This window comes from Penicillium brevicompactum, assembly GCF_028827555.1.
Source record: "Penicillium brevicompactum strain IBT 35665 chromosome Unknown utg000005l_segment0_segment0, whole genome shotgun sequence".
In the NCBI taxonomy this organism is placed as follows: domain Eukaryota; kingdom Fungi; phylum Ascomycota; class Eurotiomycetes; order Eurotiales; family Aspergillaceae; genus Penicillium; species Penicillium brevicompactum.
In genome coordinates this window covers 3702460-3723700 of record NW_026623208.1, presented here as the reverse complement: position 1 = coordinate 3723700, position 21241 = coordinate 3702460, and the positions used below count along the sequence as shown (strand labels likewise).

Here is a 21241-nt window from a genome sequence, read left to right as displayed (position 1 = left end):
TAGATCAAAGACACATTAGATCCTATCTCTTGATTCGATACGGCACAAGTCCGTGTCGAGTCGGGCAGAAGTTGGGTCATTTCAGCACTGTGGATTGATTAAAGACGAACGAAGAGCGAAGTAGCAAATTAGATTGACACAATATGTCCTCAAAGCAATCTTCTTCAAGAAAAGTTCAAATAGCAAGAAGGGAAGAGTCGAAAGATGCGAAGTTCGAAGTAAATAGTTGATGTCACATGTGGTCCACGTGCACGCGTCCCAAACAAACGCGTCGATCTTTTTTTTGTCGTACGTCGCAACACGATCTCAGCACTCGCCACAATGCCTCGCCCTGCCCCAAAACGAAGCCGCACAGCTGGCAAACCTGCCCCAAAACCTGCGACAGAATCTGCGCAACCAGAACTCCCCAAATCACCCGAAAACGCGGAGCCTCGCCCAGTCCCGGACAGGACTCTACGCGAACAAACCCCCTTATCCAAGAGCTATGAGAACGCCATTGAGTCATCGCCCATCGGAGACCGACCCGGCACTGGAAGTCGACCTGGAACCGGCAGTCGGCCTCCTACGAGATCGCGCGGTTATTCCTCTACACTGTCATTCGCGGGGCGCAAAGGCGAAAATTCCCGGATTCCTGGCACGCCTGGCTTTGACAACTCGGTTCTGAGCAACTTCAGACGGCGCCCGCGACAGCAGAGTATTCTGCACCATCTTCAGGCCGACGATGACGGGTCTTCTGAATTGGACGACGATGACTTCCTGGGTGGACTGAGCCCTAATGATGAATCGACACCTCTTAATCTTGCCCGAGGCAAGTCGCTTCTTCCCCAACCAAGCGATAAGTCCTCGTCACCCGTGGGATCACCGCTCTTATCGGGAGGATCGCGCAAACGCAGGCGCACGACACAGGAGATCCAAGTGCCCCAGTCGTCCGTGGAGATGGTGGAGGACACCCCGACTGGGACACCGGCTCAGGTGGTCAAAGATACTCCGACTGCGACCCCTCTAGAGCGCGAAGACCAAGTTTCTGAAGATGAGGGGCCGGAACCGGTGGTCGAGTCCAATGACATTGACTCTGATGCCAGAGAGCCGGAAAGTGAAGAGGAAGAGGAAGAGGAAGAAGAGAGAGAAAGAGAGGACTCTGATGTTGATCTCGAAATTGAAGATCAGGCGGCTGGAGAGGAAGCAGTCGATAATGCAGAAGCCGAGTCTACGCCGCGAGCTCAACGATACCCCGAGATTCTAAGTCAGACGATGCTCCCTCCAGCGAGTAGTCCAGCCTGCTCAACACAACCCGATAGCTCTACGCCACAACCTGCTCCTACGAAGAAGTCAAAAGCTCCAACCCACATGTCAACTGCAAACCTGCAGGACAAGCTTCTCCCACGCCGTCGACGTCGGAATCGCGTGGGCAATGATCTTAGCGACAGCGATGAACCCCATGACGCCGCGTCTGGGGACGAGGATGAATTGAATTATCCATCACAGTCTCGAAAGTCCACCAGGCGAAGGGCAGGAACAAACAAGCCCAAGCCATTGGCCACTGCCCGCAATCCCAAGCAGAAGAAGACCCAGAAGACCAGCAAATTACCCAAGGAACCAGCTACATATTCACGCTCGCGTGCGAGTGCGACGGCCAACGACAAAGAGAACGAAATTGCGCTATCTTCCCCATCCTCGTCTCCATTGTCATCCCCGCCTGATTCGGACGTGTCTGATTCCGAAGTCCAGACCGAACCCACACGGTGCACCAGTGATGAGCTACGGGCTGCATTGAAGAAGTTCGCGGAAGTGGATCAATGGAAGATGGAGTTTGAAGACGTTTCAGCGTCGGAGCTCTGAACGAATCATGTATGTTATATGTGTAATGGTGTAATGAGTGTGTTTGACACCGGCTGTAACCGCCTTATTTTGAGCCCCGCAATTCAACCGAGGGCTTTTCAGTAAATACTACCCTGCCTTTCTTTTTTCCTTCTCCAACTACTTCAACATGTCTACAGACATTCCTTTCAGGGATTACCCTGCCAAGCAACATGCTGCTAACGTCGCTAAATATCTCCAGGCTAACCATCTCACCGAAAAGTACGGCGATGAGAGCAACCACCCCGCCGTAGTGATCTACTTGGAGGCTCAAAAGACTCGGATGATCGAGGATAGCGATGAGGCTGTTTTGTTCAGGTACTGCTCTTGCTCTTGCCCTTTTGCGCCTGGGGATCCGGCATTGCTAACTAGATGAAGACAACGTCGTCCCTTCTTTTACCTGACGGGATGCCTTCTGCCCGATGCCGCGGTCGTGTACAACTCCGCCAAAGACGAGCTTACCTTGTTCATCCCCCCCAATCGACGAGGAGTCTGTGATCTGGTCCGGTCTTCCTCTGTCCCCCGAAGAGGCCGCCAAGACCTACAATGTGGATCGCGTGCTGTTCACAACGGATGTCAACTCGACTCTTGCATCGATCGCCTCGACCCACAGCGGCAAAACTGCCGCGTTTTCAATTGCCGAGCGCGTTTCCAAGGACGTGAGCTTCGAGGGTTTTGCTGAAATCAACACCTCAACCCTCAACACCGCCATTGAGAACACTCGCGTGGTCAAAACTTCCCACGAAATCGCCCTTTTGAGAAAAGCCAACGAAATCTCTACCAAGGCTCACCTCGCGGCCATTGAATCCGCCAAAACCGCCACCAACGAGCGCCAAATCGAAGCCGCTATCATTGGCGCCTGTATCGCCAATGGATGTCGCGAGCAATCCTACCACCCCATCGTCGCTGGCGGCGAAGGCGGCGCAACCCTCCACTACGTAGGCAACGATGTTGATCTCATCGATCCCAAAACCAAGCAGCGCAAGGATAGTGTTCTCATCGATGCTGGCGGCGAATACCAGACATACTGCGCTGACATTACCCGTGTCATTCCCCTTAATGGAAAGTTCTCGGACGAGACTCGCGCTATCTACGAGCTTGTTCTCGAGATGCAGACTAAGTGCATTGACGAGCTGAAGGCTGGCGTGCGCTGGGATGATGTGCACGCTCTGGCGCATCGCATTGCCATTGCGGGATTGCTGAAGCTTGGTATCCTGCGTGGTTCTGCGGAAGAATTGTTCGAAAAGAGAGTTAGCGTCGCCTTCTTCCCTCATGGTCTCGGTCACTACCTTGGAATGGATACCCATGATACCGGTGGTAACCCCAACTACGAAGATAAGGATCGCATGTTCCGCTACCTGCGCGTCCGCGGCAATCTGCCCGCTGGCTCTGTGGTCACCGTTGAACCTGGTGTAAGTACACTGACTTGAATTTGTTGACGGGCGATGCTGATTTCTGTGATTTTCCTAGATCTACTTCTGTCGCTTCATCATCAACCCCGTGTTGAATGACCCCAGCACGAGCCAGTACATTGATTCTCAAGTCCTGGAGAAATACTGGAAGGTTGGAGGCGTGCGTATTGAGGATAACATCCACATCACGCAGAACGGTCACGAAAACCTGACCACGGCGCCCAAGTTCATTGCTGAGATTGAGAGCTTGGCTTCCTAGATAGAAGCTATATCATATAGAGAAATACTACCGCAATCATGATGTCCAGTTCAATGACTCAGACATAAACAAGGCCCCACTCCAAGCTACAGTGCCGTTTAATAAGTATTGGATCTCCGTACTTTAGAATCCACTTTGAAGCCTGGCCGATCTATATGCACTGACCATGGAACATTAGCTGTACTTTTCGCTGTCTTTTCCATTATGTTTCCAAATATCATTCGGGCAGTATCAAAAGTTGAGTCTGAGATCTAGGTACATGAGCTCAAATACTTGTGAAACCCCACTGTAAAGCAGAGTGTATGGGGTATGTAATTGTACAAACGACGCGAACTAAGCATCTCTCCTAAGGCGCTTGCGAGCACTTCCCCCTAATATCATCATGGGCGCTGTTCTTCTCCTTGCGATCCAGAATGATGGACAAAACATCAAACGAGAACCTCGGTACATCAATGCACAATTTCTGGAAATCATCACCAACCTCATGGCGCAGAATGTGACTCTGATTAGCCCAGTGCGAAGCCACAGGTCTCCGAATAGCATTGTCATCGTCCTTGGTATGTGTGTACACGTAGCGAGCATAAGCCAGCTCCGCGCCTGGTGTACCCTTGATTTTATGGATTTTGCCATGGGCGAGGTTCTTCAGTTCCGGGAGGCCGAGCTTCTCTGCTAGGGTGTAGATGCGCGCGTGGCGAAGCATGTTCTCCTCGCTTTTATCGGCGTCTGAGAGGTCCGGGGTGTGGGACTCGGGTATGGCATAGTCGCCCCTGTAGAGGAATTGCACGAAGTGACCGACAGCATCGACGTCTTCGTCAGGGAGGTGGATGCGACGCTGGTGAATGGGCGATTGGTGACTGTCGCTGTCTAGTAAGGTAAATGGGTACTGGGTACTCACCGGGTCCGATGCTGCCAGGCCATCGATCAGCTCGGCGAGTTTGGGTGATTGCACGAGTAGTCCCTGGTGGGCTTTGAGTGGGTTGTCATTATTTCCTTGGCCCACAATGATCTCAATAAACGGTGTGGTCAAGGCGCTGGGAGAGGGTGTGAGCTGGGTGGTCCCAGAGACGACGGGTGGTAATGCAGCCATATCGAGGTGTGACAGCATAAGGAGATCGCTTACTCGATGAAGTTGATGGGGGAGCTCTTCTTTGCGGGGACGGGAGCTATCTCTTGCACGTCTGAAGTTGGCGCATCGGGTTGAGGTGTCGCGTTCAAGGTGCCTCCCATCTCCACATCATTTGTCGCAACACTAACACTGCCATCGGTCGGGGCTGGCTGAGCTGGCTGAGCTGGCTGAGCAGTCTGAGTGCTGGAAGTAGCATCAGTCGACTGTACTGGAGTCGATTGCACAGGCTCGTCAACCCTGACTTGGGGAGGTTGTGGTGTGTCCATTGCGAAGGGGGTGAAAAGCGGAGAAACTGGCTGAGCAGCCAGCTGAAAAACACTACCCCAGCTATTTACTCAATTGTTAGCTGGTTTCACATTTCGCTCTTCTTTTCGTCTGTTTCGGCTTTTTGTCTCGGCCTATTAGTTTGAATTATTTTGTTTCCAACTCTCCCAAAAGCTCTTGTTGCTACATCTATAAGTCTCGAATATATATCCTCCCGATGCGGAATGTCCCGTGCCTCGCGTAGATCCCTCGACTATAAAACAACCTCCCCACCTACTTCTTCGTCCACATCATGTCACTCTTTCACATACCAATGAATAATGACATCCGTTCAGCCCTCTTCACGGCCCGTGAAGCTTAATGACCTCGATCAGGTCGACCACCACCTCCTCACCGCAGAAGATGCCAAGCTTCTCCAAGAGACCCTGGGGCATAGCTTAAGCCAGCAGAAACGAAGCTTCAGGTTTCAAGAACATGAGATCGCTCGCAAAGCAAATACTTTCAAAAGCCTGGAATCAGAGTCAACTCAGTTCCATGGCTTCTTTGTGTTATTCTGGTTGGGGGTTGCCTTGATGCTGCTCAAAGTAGCAGCCAACAACTGGAGAATCTACGGTAGGATTCAGGGAAAGAATGAGATTGTCCGCCTTATGCTGGATAAGGATGTCTTGGTTCTTGGGTTGACAGATCTGACCCTTTGCTGGTCAACGGTATTCTGTCTTCTGTTGCAACGAGGCATACTGAAGGGGTACCTGCGTTGGGATGGTCTTGGTTGGGTGATCCAAAATGTATGTGAGACTGGCCATACTCTGGGGTTGCACATGACTGACCTCAGAACTTTACAGATCTGGCAAACTTTTTACCTCGGAGCGGTTACATGGTGGTCGTACCATCGTGACTGGCCATGGACACATACCGTCTTCATCGTGTTGCACTGCCTGACCATGTTGATGAAACAGCATAGCTACGCAGCATACAATGGCTACCGTAAGCAAGGTTCCTCTCTATGTTGGAAATGACGATTGAAGCTAATAGAGACAGTGTCCGAGCTATATCACAAGAGAAATACGCTGAGAAAAAGACTTGGCCAACTAAACCCAAACCAGGCCAAGGCTCCAGAGCCAGGGCATAACTCTTCAGCTCATGATTGGAATGCCGATATCACAGACTCCAAGAAAAGCGACGTTCGCCAGCGTTCTTCCAACCTTCAGAAATTCTCAGAGTCCCAGGAGACTGATCAAATCTTATCTCTGATTGAGACCATCGACAAGAGCGTGCCACTAGAACCAAACCAAGTGTCATCCTTCCGCGAGTTGATCGAACAAGAGATCGAGGTATTAACCGAGGGACTCAAGGGTCGTTGTTCCCAAACAAACAACCACTACCCACGCAATCTAACAATCAGGAATTTTTCTGACTTCATCTCACTACCTACATTGGTATACGAGCTTGAGTATGCGCGCACAAAAAGCATCAACTGGCTCTATGTAGCCGAGAAGACAGCAGCCACATTCGGCATCATCGTTGTTATGATCGCAGTCTCCCAATCATGGATTTATCCCGTGGTGGTGCACACAATGCAGATGAAAGAAGACGGCCTAACTGTACAACAGCGACTCCAAGAATTCCCCTGGGTTCTCAGTGACCTACTGTTCCCATTCATGATGGAATACTTGCTAGCCTTCTACGTGATCTGGGAATGTGTGGTAAGTACTCCAAACAACCCCCCATCCCATACCTTACCTCATATTCAGAACCACGGACACAACACAGTATCCACTAACCTCACCCAGCTCAACGCCCTAGCCGAAATAACCATGTTCGCAGACCGCAACTTCTACTCAGACTGGTGGAATTCAATCTCATGGGATCAATTCGCCCGAGACTGGAACCGACCCGTCCACAACTTCCTCTTCCGCCATGTATACCACAGCTCCATCAGTGCATACCGTCTATCCCGTGTCTCAGCCAGCCTGATCACTTTCCTCCTTTCTGCATGTGTGCACGAGTTAATCATGTTATGCATTTTCCGTCGGTTGAGGGGGTATCTGCTTATTCTGCAGATGTCGCAACTCCCGCTTGTTGCGCTGAGTAGGACGCGTCTTATGCGTGGACGTCGCTTGCTGGGGAATATCTTCTTTTGGCTTGGCATTTTTACGGCGCCGAGTTTGCTGTGCAGTTTGTATTTGATCATTTGATGAGCGGTTGCATTGCGTTGCATTGCTTGTCTTGTCGTTGCGTACGCGCATTGGATCTTTTCGGATAGTTATGATTTCGGGATTTAGTCATGATTGAAATGTGAATATGAACCTTGGAAGTCTCTTCTGAATTGCGAAAGTTGGGTAGACCGGTATACTGATACCCAATCCCCAATTCGGTCCACGGGTGTGCATGGCTTAGCCAAGACTTCCTTTACTCGATTACTCGACGATTGCTTGGAAGGACAGCGAAAAAGACAGCCAAGTTATAAATACCATTGAAGTCGATGAAGGAATCGCAACCAAGATTGACACCGTTTTTTGTCAATCAGGGCGAAATTCAAAGCAAAAACAAAAACATACAACAGTGAGGATTCGCTGGTGGTCACCCACCCAACTACTAACTCACCGGCGTGTGGCTTAAGTACGGCTGAGCGGACGGGAAGCCCTGTTTTCCACACCCTGTGGTCGTATGTACTCGAATAGGAGTTGGCAGAATTATATCGTCTTCAACTTGATATCAACTTTGACTATTATCGCCTTTTTGTCGTTTTGGCCGCGCATGAGCGCGGCACTGAGGCATGTTAGAATCAAACGGGGAAAAGAAGAGAGAAAGAGAAAAAAAATCGATGCATTGGTGGTATTTTCTTTGATTCGCCGTCAGCGGCAGATTTACATTTAATTGAAAAGCCAAGATAACATATGCAATACCATAAACATTGAGCATAGCGAGTCAATAAAGTCCTTACATCTTCTCGTGAGTAGCCATAAGAGAACCTATTAAGTGTCAGTGTCAATTGCCAAATCTCCCAATTCAAAGAAATCAACGTACCGATGAACGTGGTGACCAAACGGGAGCGGACCTGGCAGATATCCTCTGGAACCAACCAGATGGTGGCACCCATCTTTCTGGCGATACTGATGGAAAGCTTGGCGTTGGCGTATGCCTCCTCGTCGGTTCGGCCAGGAGTAACCAGATCGTAGTCCACGTAGCTGCTCTTCATACCACAAAGCACATCCAAAAGGGGAATACCGGATCCAATGGACTTGTCCTTGAAGCTGCGTATCGTGGAGGATCTTCCGCCAGTCTTGGACATGTCGTTGGCCCACTTGATCATCTCAGTGTCGGTGATCTCGCGCTTGCCGAGTCGTTGGGCGAGCGCAGAGAGAGTGTTCGTGATGTCGCGGCGCATGAGTTGCCACACCAGTCCCAGAGTAAGAGTGCGCTGGCCATCAGTGATATCCGCGCCCTGAACACCGACGAGCGAGAATCCATTGAATTTGCCGAGCTCGATCGAGTAGTTGGTGTTTTCAACGGCCTTGAATCGCATCAGTTCACCACCAGAGGCTGGTGGCTTGTTGGCGTGTTTCCAGTTGACACTGCCGGGGATGACCTTGTCGTAAGCTTGAAGCAGAATGTAGCCGTCGCGAAGATCGTCGAAGAGCGAGTTGACCGCGGGCTGAACATCCAGAGAGTTCAACCACAGAGTGAAGACTCGGGCCTCACGCTCACCTTCGGCATCAAAGTCCTCGACCTCGAGCTTCTCCTCTTCGGTGATAGGGTCGAGACCAGGGTGGGTGTTGAACAGGTTTGCCACAAACGCAAGGTTCAGCTTGGGGTTTCCGGCAACCAGTGAGGTGGGGGTCAAGAACTTGCGGCAATCAAGCGCATCTGCGTTGGTAAGAACCTGCTCGGCGCGTGCGAGCAAGTCTTGGGTCTGCAGAGGACCGCGGGAACAGACATCAGGTGCCAATTGGTTGAGGAGAACAGTGTAGTTCTCGCCATCCTTGACGTCAGTTGAGAAGTTTGACACACTATAAAAATTAGTGAATACTCTAGGCTTGCGTTTCTACCAAACATACCGTCGATCCCACTTCGCGTTCTTGAGGTGGTAGTTGAACCAGCGGAGAAGAATCTGCTCTGGGGGCAAACGCAGGAACTGCTCGAGTGTCTCGTCTTCGTCCAGAAGTCTGTACAGCTCGGGGTGGAGCTTGATATCAATCTTGCCGAGAAGACCACGGCGAATAATTTGCCAGATCAGACCCAGAATAAGATGCTCGCGCACTTCAATGATATCTCCACTTCCAATGTTGACAACTGAGCATCCAATACCCTTGGCAGAGTTGATGACAATGTTGTTGTTCTCGGTCATGTGGAAAGCATTGAGCTGCTTAATCTTTCTTCCGGCCTTGTTCAACACACGCTCATCAATAGTATCCGGCACGCTGTCGTTAATCAGCTTAGCGAGAACCAAACCATCCTTGCACTTGTCGAACATCTCGAAAGTATCCGTAGGGAAAGGCAAAAGATCTCCGAGATCCGCATCGCCAGCCAAGACGGCATTGATGTGACGAGTGAACTCGGTTCGCTCATCCTCGTTGATCGTGTGTGTGACGTTGGAAGAGGAGCCCTGAACATGGATACGTCCGCCAACACTGCCCTTGGAGACGTGGCGGGAAGCTCCAGTACCGGCACCAGCTCCTTGGATCACGGCGGCGGGGGTGGTATCCGGGGCGCGGCCACTAGGCGCGGTGCGAAGCTTTGAAACAAGCTACCGGGGGAATTAATATCGGGAGGGGCGCAAGTGAGGGGGAGGGGTATTACATCAACGTAGTCTTCGAGTTCCACGCGTCGAGAGCTATCCAGCTCGACGTCCTTCAATGCCGCGCGCACCACATCGTAGGGCTGGCGCTCGGATTGCTGAGCAGCTTTGATCGCGGTGGACTCGTCCAGGTAGCCTCGGTCTTCGACATCGAGTCGGTTGAATGCATCCTGGAGCGAAAAGATTGCGCCCTGGTCCAGCTCTGGGAAGCGCCTATAGCGAACAAGGTTTCAGCGATCAGCACATTTAGAGAGAGACAGAGAGAGACTGAATGTCAAGGCGACGTACTTCTGAAGCTTGAGGGCGTTCATGTCGAAAGTGAACCCTAGGTAAAGGGGCAATCACCCGAAAAGGGCCAGGAAGATCAGAGGGAATAAAGACTCTCACAAGACGAGAGAGTATACCCTAAGGGGAAGTCAATGGTTATAAAAAGGGTCGAGGATCGAGAAGGTGGGCAGTGTATGAGGGGATGAGCCACGTATTAAAACGTGGAAGGAACGCCACGGGGGGGTAAAGCATGTAATTTATGTAATTTATGTTATGCCGTGTATGCGTACATTCGTATTCGGGATATGACGTCGTTTTTACCCTTCTGCCTAAGCGCTGCTGACGAGGCTCTAAAGATTTGGTAGGAAAGTGTAGTGTATTGAAATTGGGTACTTATTCTCTGCTCTTCCTGGCTGCCTAATTCAAAATGGGCGCCTGAAAAGCAATTGTGCAATCAATGAATTGGTTATTCCGTAACGACATTCTAGATGCCTAAAAAGGGTTCAGATGGAGATGTTCCGAATACGGAGTAGATCATACAGATATGCAATGCGGTGTTTAATTGGATCAGAAGTACGGAGTACCATTCCAATAGCCGCTTTCTATTTCTTTAATATGCAAGGCTAAAATAGAGAAGTATTCTTCAAGCATACAATAATTCCAAGTAGCGCGGTAGCTTGCAGTCAGCGTGCTCTCCGGGCCGGGCGGAGCGGAATTGCATCATTCTCGGGCAAAACAAACTTCCTGACTTGATACCGCGTTAGCGACAACCGATTACGAACTAAACGTACAGCTGTCCGGATGGGAAGCGCAGTGCCATTAACTACAAGAACATCTTCTACTGTTACTGTTGCCCAGGTGCTTTTTGCGAATTGTTCATATTAATATCTAGCAGGTATCTCGATGCTCTTAGAGCCTCAAAAGCGTAAATTTCGTTGTATGCATAAGGTCGTTAACAGCTATGTGTTTCATATAAAAGGGGAATCAGAAATCCTCTAGCTCATCACTATCCCACTCATCCTCGCGATCGTCAGCTGCCAGCTGGACGAATCTCTCAAGACCAGGCCATCTACCCCAATCTTGTCTCTCCTCGCCTTCCAAGCCTTCTGCTCGAACAGGGACACGGCGCACCGGACGTCGAGGATCCTGTCGCTGTTGATGCTGTGCTTCGTGCGCCTGGTCTGCATCTCGGCGCCGAACTTCGTTCATGGCTCTGGCCTGGGCACGGCGCTCGGCGGCAGCCGCACGAGCAGCCGCATGATCAGGACGACGAGCGTGGACTGGGGGTGGAATTGGAGCGGGAGGCGGAGGAAGATGGAGCATATCTTGGTCATTGTCGAACTCGAAGGCTGGATGTTCGTCATCACTATCTTCGGGGATCATGACTGCAGGCGGTTCGTCGTCGAAATTGAGAAGTGCTTCTGGAATGCGGTGCAAGGCTTCGGCACCGTCGGGATTGAGGCCATCTCCACCTTCCAGATCCCAGAGGCGGTTGAAGCATTGGCCTGATGGGTCGTTGAAATGCTTATAGGGATTGTCCGCTGAGAGCCAGGCAGAGCATAGGTAGCAGAAGTGGGTGTCACATTGGAAACAGCGCATGTGATTGCAGCCCATTTGCTTTTGACAGGGCACGTTGCAGGTTGGGCATGGGGTAGTGTATAGACGGAGATACTCTTCGGTGGCTTTTTCTTCGGCGGTCGGCTCGCCCTGGCGGCGAGGGTAACAGCGGAGTAGCTCACCGTGCCATCCTTTCTTGCAGACAGAGCAGAATGCGTAGTTGCAGTCCTCGCAGATTGCGACGCGTTCGGACATTGGAGGGAGTTCTCCATCCTCTTCGGATGGATCTGGTGGATCGGATGTATCTTCGTCATCAGATACATCCGGGTCATCTACCATCAGGTCTTCCGGCTTGGGGTGTTTCTTGGATCGTGCTGCTCCCTGGCACCATTGTCGCGGGCAGTAGACAGTCGTTTTATCGGCTTCAATCTTCTTCTTTCGCTTCAGGAAGGCGTACCTCTGAACCACATCTGGGGCTAGAGGAATCTGAAGCAGCTCGCTTGGTCCTAGTGTTCGGTCGCGTTTCTTGCGGGGCGGAGTTTGTACATTGCCACCTTGGGCATCCGGAGGTCTCTTGTTGAGTTCGCAGTCTGGCGCCACACACTTCACACTGTCCACGTCACCCTCGGATATGCAGGTGTTGTAGAAATCCTGCAAACACTGGACGCAGAACACATGGGAGCAGCGAAGCAGTCGATAACAGACTGTACCCTTTTTGGGCTCAAGACACACTCCACATTCAAAGGTGCCCTGTTCGAACTTCTCACGTTCCGCTTTGATGTTATAGTCAAGCAAGGCAATCTTGAGCTCCCGCGAGAGGCAAATTTCTCCCGATGAATCTTGAATATTGAAGACTGTTTCGGCGAGTTGCTGGAGATGATCTATATATGTGAAAACCACCAAATCATGGTCACATTCTTCCCACAGCCGGCGGCAGTCATCTAACAATTGGTCCACGGCAGAAGTTGGCAACCACATGGGAACAGAAGTAAGATGAACAATCGGTGGCTTTTCAGAGGGATACCCCTCCGGTAATTCAATCTCAAGTTTTAAGGGTGGTAAATGCGAGAGTACATGGACATCTTTAACAGGTTCGTCCAAATCTCCCTTTGATTCATCTACAGAGGTGGGCGGGGTAAGGGTAGCGGCCGGTGTAGGATCAATAGGCTGTTGGAAACAGACTGGGGTTGGCGAAGAGGGGGCGACAGGTAAATCAAGAACGGCCTTGAACGGGGTTGTAGGATCAATCTGGGTTTCCGGAAAGATGGCGACAATAGAGGACAGCTCGACCGAGCGGTCATCGAATTCGAGGTCGATGTCAGTCATGGCGGGTTGGACTTGTCCAGGATGCAAGCTGCAGGGATGTCGTGGAACAAATCGGAAGAAGTGTCGCAATAATTTCTCCGAAGTTGCAAGTGGGGTTTGCGGATGAACTCCTATATTGAAAGGATTGAGAGACAAGAGAGGTCTCCCACAATCGTATTTAATGGTCGTTCATTGCCTTTCCGAGGAGCCAAGATATCGCTGGGTATGACTACAAGTCAAGAAGAGGTGACTGTAGGACGAAATTCAAACACCCGAAAGTGCAGATCACAAGTGATCAAGGCGTTTCTGCGCGAGGCCAATGGTCGGGGGAGAGCCGTGAAGGGTCTAAAAGATGATGCAATAGAGGGTCGGGGGTAGATAGAGAGAACAAGTGCGTCATGGTTCGAATATACTCGAAGAACAACCGAGAGCAGCAAAACGTGCAAAAGATGAAGTGGGAGGAAGAGAAGAATTGGGATGAAATGTTGTGCCCGACTCCCCCGCCGGCTTATCGTTGCTTATCATCTCGTGCCCGGCTTGGTTGCCCCGTGCTTTGGGATCTTGGCTTCTGACCCTGAAACCCTGGAATTTCTTCTTTTCACCTCTCGGCAACTGTACATCATGGGAGACACTCCGCTGGCCTCGTTGTCTTTGACTCATGTTCATTACGTGAGTCATACAATCTCGATGCACTTACTATACTAATACTCTCAACAGAACCCCGACGACCAGCTGTCCTTTGCTTCAGCTTGGTTGGCCTTGATTCCACAGGCACTATGTGTCTCCTATGCGACCTTGATCTGGTCAACCAGAGAGGTTGAGGTGATCCTGATGTTTGTTGGCCAGATGGCCTGTGAGGGTCTGAACTTTATCCTGAAGCGAGTCATTAAGGAGGAGCGACCGAAGGGTAGGTGTCACATCGGTCGGACCGTTGGAACCCAACTGACACGTGGAACAGAGATGTTCGGTAAAGGCTATGGAATGCCTTCTTCCCACGCCCAATTCATGACCTTCTTCTCCGTCTACCTCACCTTCTTCCTGCTGTTCCGTCACAGCAAAGCTTCCGCCAGCTCCTACCCCAACGTTGCCGTCCTCTTGCGATTCTTGGTTATGTTCGCCTTGTGTCTGGGAGCTGCTGGCGTCGCTGCTAGCCGAATCTACCTCAACTACCACACCCCGAAACAGGTTCTCGCCGGCTGTGCTGCTGGATTCACGTGTGCCTGTGGCTGGTTCCTGATCACCAGCTTGCTCCGTCGCACCGGGTGGATTGAGTGGGGACTCGAGCTGACCGTCTCCCGTCTGATGAGAGTTCGTGACCTCGTGGTAAGTGAAGACTTGGCCGAGGCCGGCTGGCAACGTTGGGAGACCCAGAGATTGAAGCTTCGCGGTAGTAAGAAGGAGAAGAAGTCGGCGTAATCGCCATTTGCCGGTCAAATCTATCTTTTTCGCGTATACCAAAATAGAGCGCGAGACACCTGTACATTTTAATGTTTGGTTTAATTGATTTGATGCTGTTCCAAACCTCGTATCCTCGTATCGATTGATTGATGTACCTGTAAACCATGCACGTGACCTCCGCCAACACCGCAATTCCAACCGCATCGCATCCCCCGCGGCAGTTGAGCTCACCTAATTTTGATTTGATTTTCAGTTTGTTTGTTTGATCTGTTCTTGGCTCATACACTCCTTTTCTTGTATTCATTTACCTGATGTCTGGAGCATTGCGACCCTGGTGATCCACTTTCTGCCAGAATTCAGGAACACAATTCTTAGGACTTCAACATGGAGGTCCCAGCGGAGACGCACGATCCAAACATGGAAGAGCAGTACATAGTCAAAGCCGATGAGATCGATCAGACTGGGACGGATATCTCGCCCGTTTCCGACGACCAGCTGATGGAAGAGGTCGCTGAGGGGCTTCGTCAGGAACAAGCCCAGACCGCAGGCGCCCCTGAGACAGCCGAAAAGCCCATGAAGCGTCCAGAGCTACGACGTGAGAGCTCTGCGCCCCCACCACCAATGCAGCCGCCCCCTCCAGCTCCCGTAGAGAGCGACCGGCCTACGGATTCGCTTAGCTTAGCTCAGCTGCGGAAGCTGGTGGGCGAATTGCCCAAGATCGAGCAACCGGCGTATGCTTTCGAATATGCCGATGCGCAGTCTTTTCCAGATGAATTGGAAGAATGGTTTCAGTATAACGACTTTGACCGCGTGATGCTGATGGGGACGAAGTCTACTTTCAATGCGAAATGGTTTGCTTTTTGCTCCCAACGTCTCCCAGGAACCCCCGACGTTTCGTGGCTTGATGCGTCGGAGGAGGTGCGTCGTGAATTTGTCTCAAAGTTGCTTGCTGTTCTGCAGCTCCCAGAGGCTGCAGCGAGGCTTGAAACCCTTGAAAGCATCTGTTACATCGTCACCGGTGTGTGGGGTGTGACCGGCGGCAGAGTGGCATCTGATTACCCCTCGACTGGAGACCAGCCATCAGATGAAACCCCTCTTTTGAAGTCGATGCAGATTCAATACATTGAAAAGAATGTCTCGCTTATTCAGGAATGTTCAGGCCTTGCTACTCTAGTCGAGTACATGTGTCGACTTTTCGATAAGACTCGTTCGGCTTTGGGAACTGAGTCTAATGGCGCGGAATATGAACGATTGAGTCCCGGTGATATTGCAGCACCCGAAAGGGAAGCAAACCTGGTTCTCACAATTCTGTACTTCGCGGTGGAAGTTGGCCGCAGACAGGAGGCACAAAATCCCGAGTGCACTCCAGTCCGTGATACACTGACGAATTCCAAGCCCTGCCTACTGGTCACCATTGTGGAGATCATCGCCCGACTCCGTTGGGACGAATCTGCCAATATCCCACTTACCAGAATCCTTCTTTTGCTTTGGAAAACCTTGCTCCTTGTCTTTGGCGGCACCAACGATTTGAAGCGCGCAAAGGAAGTACTTGAACCTGCCCTTGCCGCTGAAAAGGATGATTCCAATCGCCGGACTCCTTTCCTTCACGCCTCACCACTGGACTATCATCTCTTCCGCCAGGAAATTACCTCCAAATACCCTGCCTATAACCCCCCGCCCGTCATCGTTCCTCTTGAACTCGAGAATAACTCGATCCTCCCGCCTCTGCCACACAACGCTGTAAAGATGAACTCGTCTAGTGGTATCTTCTGCGGTGCTGGTCCATCAGTCTCTGGTGGAAATGGCTCTATCCTCCAGCAAGCCGTGCACATTGCAACTCCCGCACCATCACCCCCGCCATCACCCGTTGGTCCAGGAGGCAAGGTTGGCAAGAAACAAAATTATCAGACCAATCAAAATTTCCCTTTCATGTACCCGCCTTTGGATGACTCCAGCAATCGCATCGGAGGCAAGGGCACCACCGAGCGCCAGGATACTCTTGTTGGCAAGCGCTGGGAGGGTGGCGACGTGCCCGCTTCAATTGTTGAAGCTGGAAAGCTTTTCTCCACCCATGTCAAGATGACACGCGCTATGCGTCAGCTTTGGCAAGAGCGTGAACATTTCATGAGATACGACCGTGGATGGAACTCGGAAGAAGCGGCACATTTCCCTGACGATGACTTTGAGGATTTGCCTGATGATTTCGAACATCTCGATTTGTCAGGCGATGAGCAAAAAGCCGAGCCCAAGCCCAAGCCCGTGGAGAAGGAAACCGATGACCCCGATGTTCAACGTCGACTGGATGCGGTTGATAAATTTTACGTGAGTTAACACTATGATCACCTTCCTTGGAAGCAGGCTAATCTTCTCAAAGACACACACTTTGTCGCATCTTCAATCTATCACAATCGTCTTCTTGAAGATTATTCTCACAAATGTCAGCTCAGTGGTCAGCCAAGCTGGAAGCCAGAATAGCCAGAACATGAGGTGAGTTTGGCATACATCACAGTTCTAGCCTTTTTTCTGACAAATGCCTCAGTAATGGGATGAATAATTCACACAATCTGATGTCCGATGCGTGCATCGACGAGCTCGACAACATTCGACTCCGTGAAATTACTGGCAAAGCAGTGTCCGGAATTTTGCTGCTGCTTCTGAAGTGGTTCAAGCGATCTCGTGAGTGTGGTTCTTCTGACCCAAAAATATCCTTGCTAACACATCGAAGACATTCTTAAATTCGAGTACATGACACAGCTTCTGCTCGATTCTAACTACCTTCCGTTGATCCTGAAGATGTTCGCACACCAGGATGTCGATCAGGCAGTTGCCCAGAAGAATGATCGTGAAGACTTATCGTGAGTGCATCAGTGTGATTCATCTAGTTCATTGCCGCTGACAGAAATAGATTCTTCCATTTCTGCAACAGCAACACCGATCGCCCTCTCGACACCGACAATATCTCGGATGGCGACACAGAAAGTGAAGACGAAGCAATGCCGCCCCCAATTGCTCGCCACCGACCCGATCCAACGGCAAACGGCAGTGCCCTCGGCCTTTCCGAAGAGGAACATTTGGCGGACATCATGCACGGCTCATCACGTCCAGAAGTCGACGAACTCGGCTATCCCACCGCACCGCTCCCCAAAGAGCCCATCAAAACATTCTCCTTCCGCAACTTCTTCTCCGCAATCAATTATCTGCATGTGATGCAAAAGATCACTCGCGACAAAGCCCATCGCTGCCTTCTACTCGTCCAATACAAGTCGAGCAACATTCTCCGCAAAGGACTCAAGATCCCCGACCCCCATCTTCGCTTCTACACACTCAAACTTTTCAAATCACAAGTGCCTTACTGCGGCCGGAAATGGCGACAGAGCAACATGCGCGTTATCACCGCTATCTACCTCTATTGCCGCCCGGAATTGCGTGACGACTGGCTGGCTGGGTCAGATGTCGATGCCGAAGTCGAAGAGGCTCTACCGCTCGAACAGGCTTTGCGCGGTCTTACGCATTGGTGGCATTTGAGACAGTACAAGGATGTCATGGGTGGAAATGAGAAGGCTTCGATGATGGAAGAGGAGAGAGATTTCTTTGTGCGAGAGCTCGAATCCATGGGATGGGGTGCCGAGGAATTCTACGAAGAACCAGAGTCGCAGATGGCGGCCTCTGGAACGGAGTGGGAGGGTGTTCCACTGCCCATGGAGGGTTGGTCTTAATTACGGTTATGAGAAATGAATTTATTGTCCACGTTCTAACTTCTTGCTTCCACGTCCCCAGAGGCAAATCTCACTACCAAGGCAAGAAAATTACCGGTAGCTTTCCGAACTATTTCCAGTCCGAGAGGACAATTGTTCTTATTGTCCGCTGTGTTGGCAGGTACTCCGTACTGAGCCCCACATCCCCATGCTACGTAAGGGCATCTTGGGCACTAAGATCACCTTGACGTAGCCGTGGATCATACATTTACCTTCAATTTCAAGGAAAGTTTAAGAATAGTCTTTGCAAAGTTGAATGTGGGACATGAGCAGGGTGCTCATCCCAGCGAGAGCGTCCCGCATTGATAGTCCCCGCCTCTCCACGCCTAAGCCCCACATGCCCTAATTTCGAGTACCAGTTCCCGCCACTCTGTAAACATGTAAATTCGCCCAAGGAGTTTGATTATACTGCGCCAATTTTCCCTATCAATCAATCAATCCTCAAAATGCCTTCCTGGACACATCTCATTCGCTTCATTGCCGTCGAAGACAGCCAAGTCCACCTGGGCCAACTCGTCGACACAAGCCGGGATGTCGGACAGGACAGCGTCGAAGGAGTTGAAATCGCTGCAAAGGTTATCGATGGAACTATCTTTGATGGACGCATTACAGATGAAGTCATGCATGTGAAACAAGTACGTCTCAATCCAAAAACCATGAAAAAGCAAGAGAAGGGTTGGCTAACTGTATTCTGTGTAGTTGCTCGCCCCAGTGACGCAGGAACAATGCAGCTACATCCGATGCCTGGGCCTGAACTACATGGATCATGCCAAAGAAGCCAACCTGGAGCTTCCGAAAGCGCCAGTTCTATTCACCAAGCCTCGCACCGCTCTCGCAGGCCCGTATCCTGCGTCGATCAACATCCCCAGGTGTGCACAAGACGACACGAGTGATTACGAGGCCGAACTTTGCCTGGTGATTGGCAAAAGTGGCCGTGATATCTCCGAAGAGGATGCATTGGACTATGTTCTGGGATATACTGCCTCGAACGACGTTTCCGCGCGGACTATGCAAATGCTCACTGGACAATGGTCGTTCTCGAAGGGACTTGATGGAAGCTGCCCGATCGGTAAGACATTCCTCTTCTATACCTATTTCAAACACCCTCTAACCATGTCGTCGCCTTAGGACCCGTGCTCGTGGCTCCATCCGTCATCGAGGACCCGCAAACACTTTCCATCAAGGCCATTCACAATGGCGCCACTGTTCAGGATGGACATACTAAAGATATGATATTCAACATCAGGAAGCAGATTTCCTATCTTTCGCAAGGTACGACTTTGGAAGCGGGAACCCTTTTCCTCACTGGAACCCCTGCTGGCATTGGGTATTTCCGCCAGCCTAGAGTGGTTCTGAGGGATGGTGATGAGATTTCGGTGAAGATTGACCAAATTGGAACTCTTGTTAACAAGGTCCGGTATGAGTCTCGCTGATTCTGTAGCTCCTGGGGTTCAATTTACTTCTGAGCGATATCAAGGTAGTTTAGTAAACCTGGAACTATGGATGATTTGCAAGATTACTTGGAAACTATGAGATAACAGTAGACAAAATGAAAGTGTTGTAGCAAATTCTTTAACTAGAACAGTACCTTCTACTTCTGAGGTCCTTACTAGAACTTCCAAAATATTCCTTGCCTTCTTAATGTGCACGGAACCAATTCAATGTAGCCCGAGATTGCTACATCCGAATCACGTTGCCCGCACATAATTCGGCTTCTTCCTTGGAAAGGACTCCTCTCGCCATGTTATACGCAGAAGCTCCGGACTGTTGCAATTATCCTCTAGAATTGTGCTTACGGAGACCATTCATAAAGATCAGTGTTTTGAAGAAAAAGGCAACATGGATCCACTAGATCTGTCGGCTAGAAACAATGTCACTTCTCAATGCTCCAATCAAAGATCTCAACGCGCGCGAATCACTGCAAAAACCAAGAAGGAACCTCGGGCCCCCAAACAGCCAACGATTCATGACCTGCCGGGCCATAGCCGATAGGAGTTTGATCATTAACCAAATCTCCATCTGCATAATGCTCGATCATATTGCCAGTGGTATCCCACCAGTAATCAAAAATCTGCGACCCAAGAATGTGCCGACCAACTCCCCACACGGACTTGTAATCTTTGCTTGCCAGCCAATGGTGACCGAGCTCCTGTGTATCAAAGTCGTGGACTTCGAATGAGCAGTGGTGAACGTGGCTTGTCGGATTCGAGCTCATGAAGAAGGAGTGATGGTCGACGTGATCGGTACCTCTGTCGATGTGAGCAAATAGAGCGACATTCTTTTTCTCGCCTTCCGCTTCGATGTAGAGGAAGTCTGTCGGGACGATGTTGAAATTTGTTGTGTAAAATTTGACAAGAGATTCAAAGTTTGTCGTACAAACTCCATAGTGACCGAGCTAAATTTGGGGTTAGTATAGCGCGCTTGATGGTTGGGGGAATGAGATGGAAGAGTGGGATGAGCAAGTAACGGACCTTGTGAACTGCAGCGGGTCCAGGCTGGAAGCGCTGGAATCGTCGGACGCGTGGTTTCTCAACTTCGTAATTGATCTCCAAAATCTCAGGGTATGGGCCAGCAGAAGCGGGGGTTTGCCCGTATATCAAGTTTATGGGAAACCCTTCAGGGTCCGTCAATGTCAACAAATAGCCACCTCCTGGGGCATTCTCGACGTTCTCGATGTCACCGGCAGTCGGTAACTGCGACGCCCTTGATACATGTCAGCCAATTCCGAAAATTTCTCTCATTCGGTCATTTACCTCTCCAGATCTTGGTAGGATTCAACTTCAAATGCACCACCCAGGAACTTCTTCGGGCCTTTCTTGGCGTAATACACAAATGGGTCTACGCCATACCCTCGATACCAGATTTCGTCGTCAGTCTGACTGGCCACCTTCATGCCAAAGTCTATCAAAAGATTAGCGATTGTTTCGTTCAAGGGAGCTTCACTCGTTCATACCTTGGAGAAACACGGTGATCTCCTGTAGGTCGGGATGTTGGTATCGCATATGGGCCAACTTGACCAAGCGAATTTGAGAATTCGTCTCAATGCCACACCTCTCACGCCATGCCTGAACACTCTCTGATTCAGGTCCGATCGCGACAATATCAGCGACCGACGCACCGTGACTGTGTTCTGTCGTCTGGGCGAGGGGTCAGTCGGGATTCAAATCAGAACTGCGGGTGCTCTCACCATATTGATCGATGTGGTTTCAACTCAAAGAAAAGAATGTATCTCGCCTTGAATAT

The 21241-nt window shown here is 50.6% G+C and overlaps 10 protein-coding genes across 10 annotated transcripts; 6 read left to right on the top strand and 4 right to left on the bottom strand.

Annotated features, from left to right (window-relative positions):
• Positions 1 to 321: 321 nt before the first annotated feature.
• Positions 322 to 1839, top strand: N7506_007251 (uncharacterized protein; the record flags this gene model as incomplete). The annotated part of the gene is made up of 1 exon (XM_056956544.1): positions 322 to 1839. The coding sequence occupies one exon, from the start codon at positions 322 to 324 to the stop codon at positions 1837 to 1839; it is 1518 nt and encodes a 505-aa protein (XP_056810878.1).
• Positions 1840 to 1987: 148 nt separating this feature from the next.
• On the top strand, positions 1988 to 3528 carry N7506_007250 (aminopeptidase P family protein; the record flags this gene model as incomplete). The annotated part of the gene is made up of 4 exons (XM_056956543.1): positions 1988 to 2175; positions 2236 to 2347; positions 2388 to 3269; positions 3328 to 3528. 4 exons carry the CDS (start codon positions 1988 to 1990, stop codon positions 3526 to 3528), a joined length of 1383 nt encoding a protein of 460 aa, XP_056810877.1.
• Positions 3529 to 3874: 346 nt separating this feature from the next.
• N7506_007249 (uncharacterized protein) lies at positions 3875 to 4920 on the bottom strand (the record flags this gene model as incomplete). The annotated part of the gene is made up of 2 exons (XM_056956542.1): positions 3875 to 4559; positions 4649 to 4920. The coding sequence occupies 2 exons, from the start codon at positions 4918 to 4920 to the stop codon at positions 3875 to 3877; spliced, it is 957 nt and encodes a 318-aa protein (XP_056810876.1).
• A 318-nt stretch (positions 4921 to 5238) lies between these two features.
• On the top strand, positions 5239 to 7113 carry N7506_007248 (Sterol O-acyltransferase; the record flags this gene model as incomplete). Its single annotated transcript, XM_056956541.1, has 2 exons — positions 5239 to 5902; positions 5957 to 7113. 2 exons carry the CDS (start codon positions 5239 to 5241, stop codon positions 7111 to 7113), a joined length of 1821 nt encoding a protein of 606 aa, XP_056810875.1.
• Positions 7114 to 7858: 745 nt separating this feature from the next.
• sac6 (fimbrin) lies at positions 7859 to 10027 on the bottom strand (the record flags this gene model as incomplete). The annotated part of the gene is made up of 5 exons (XM_056956540.1): positions 7859 to 7890; positions 7946 to 8928; positions 8977 to 9665; positions 9719 to 9929; positions 10005 to 10027. 5 exons carry the CDS (start codon positions 10025 to 10027, stop codon positions 7859 to 7861), a joined length of 1938 nt encoding a protein of 645 aa, XP_056810874.1.
• Positions 10028 to 10967: 940 nt separating this feature from the next.
• N7506_007246 (RBR-type E3 ubiquitin transferase) lies at positions 10968 to 12866 on the bottom strand (the record flags this gene model as incomplete). Its single annotated transcript, XM_056956539.1, has 1 exon — positions 10968 to 12866. The coding sequence occupies one exon, from the start codon at positions 12864 to 12866 to the stop codon at positions 10968 to 10970; it is 1899 nt and encodes a 632-aa protein (XP_056810873.1).
• A 600-nt stretch (positions 12867 to 13466) lies between these two features.
• Positions 13467 to 14261, top strand: N7506_007245 (phosphatase PAP2 family protein; the record flags this gene model as incomplete). Its single annotated transcript, XM_056956538.1, has 2 exons — positions 13467 to 13514; positions 13563 to 14261. The coding sequence occupies 2 exons, from the start codon at positions 13467 to 13469 to the stop codon at positions 14259 to 14261; spliced, it is 747 nt and encodes a 248-aa protein (XP_056810872.1).
• A 366-nt stretch (positions 14262 to 14627) lies between these two features.
• N7506_007244 (FAR11/STRIP family protein) lies at positions 14628 to 17959 on the top strand (the record flags this gene model as incomplete). Its single annotated transcript, XM_056956537.1, has 5 exons — positions 14628 to 16565; positions 16618 to 16730; positions 16783 to 16919; positions 16969 to 17098; positions 17170 to 17959. 5 exons carry the CDS (start codon positions 14628 to 14630, stop codon positions 17957 to 17959), a joined length of 3108 nt encoding a protein of 1035 aa, XP_056810871.1.
• A 485-nt stretch (positions 17960 to 18444) lies between these two features.
• Positions 18445 to 19431, top strand: N7506_007243 (fumarylacetoacetate hydrolase family protein; the record flags this gene model as incomplete). Its single annotated transcript, XM_056956536.1, has 3 exons — positions 18445 to 18633; positions 18698 to 19067; positions 19127 to 19431. The coding sequence occupies 3 exons, from the start codon at positions 18445 to 18447 to the stop codon at positions 19429 to 19431; spliced, it is 864 nt and encodes a 287-aa protein (XP_056810870.1).
• A 482-nt stretch (positions 19432 to 19913) lies between these two features.
• N7506_007242 (VOC family protein) lies at positions 19914 to 21135 on the bottom strand (the record flags this gene model as incomplete). The annotated part of the gene is made up of 4 exons (XM_056956535.1): positions 19914 to 20393; positions 20470 to 20701; positions 20752 to 20899; positions 20952 to 21135. Coding segments are annotated over 4 exons (1044 nt in total), but the record flags the coding sequence as incomplete, so codon positions are not given.
• Positions 21136 to 21241: the final 106 nt, after the last annotated feature.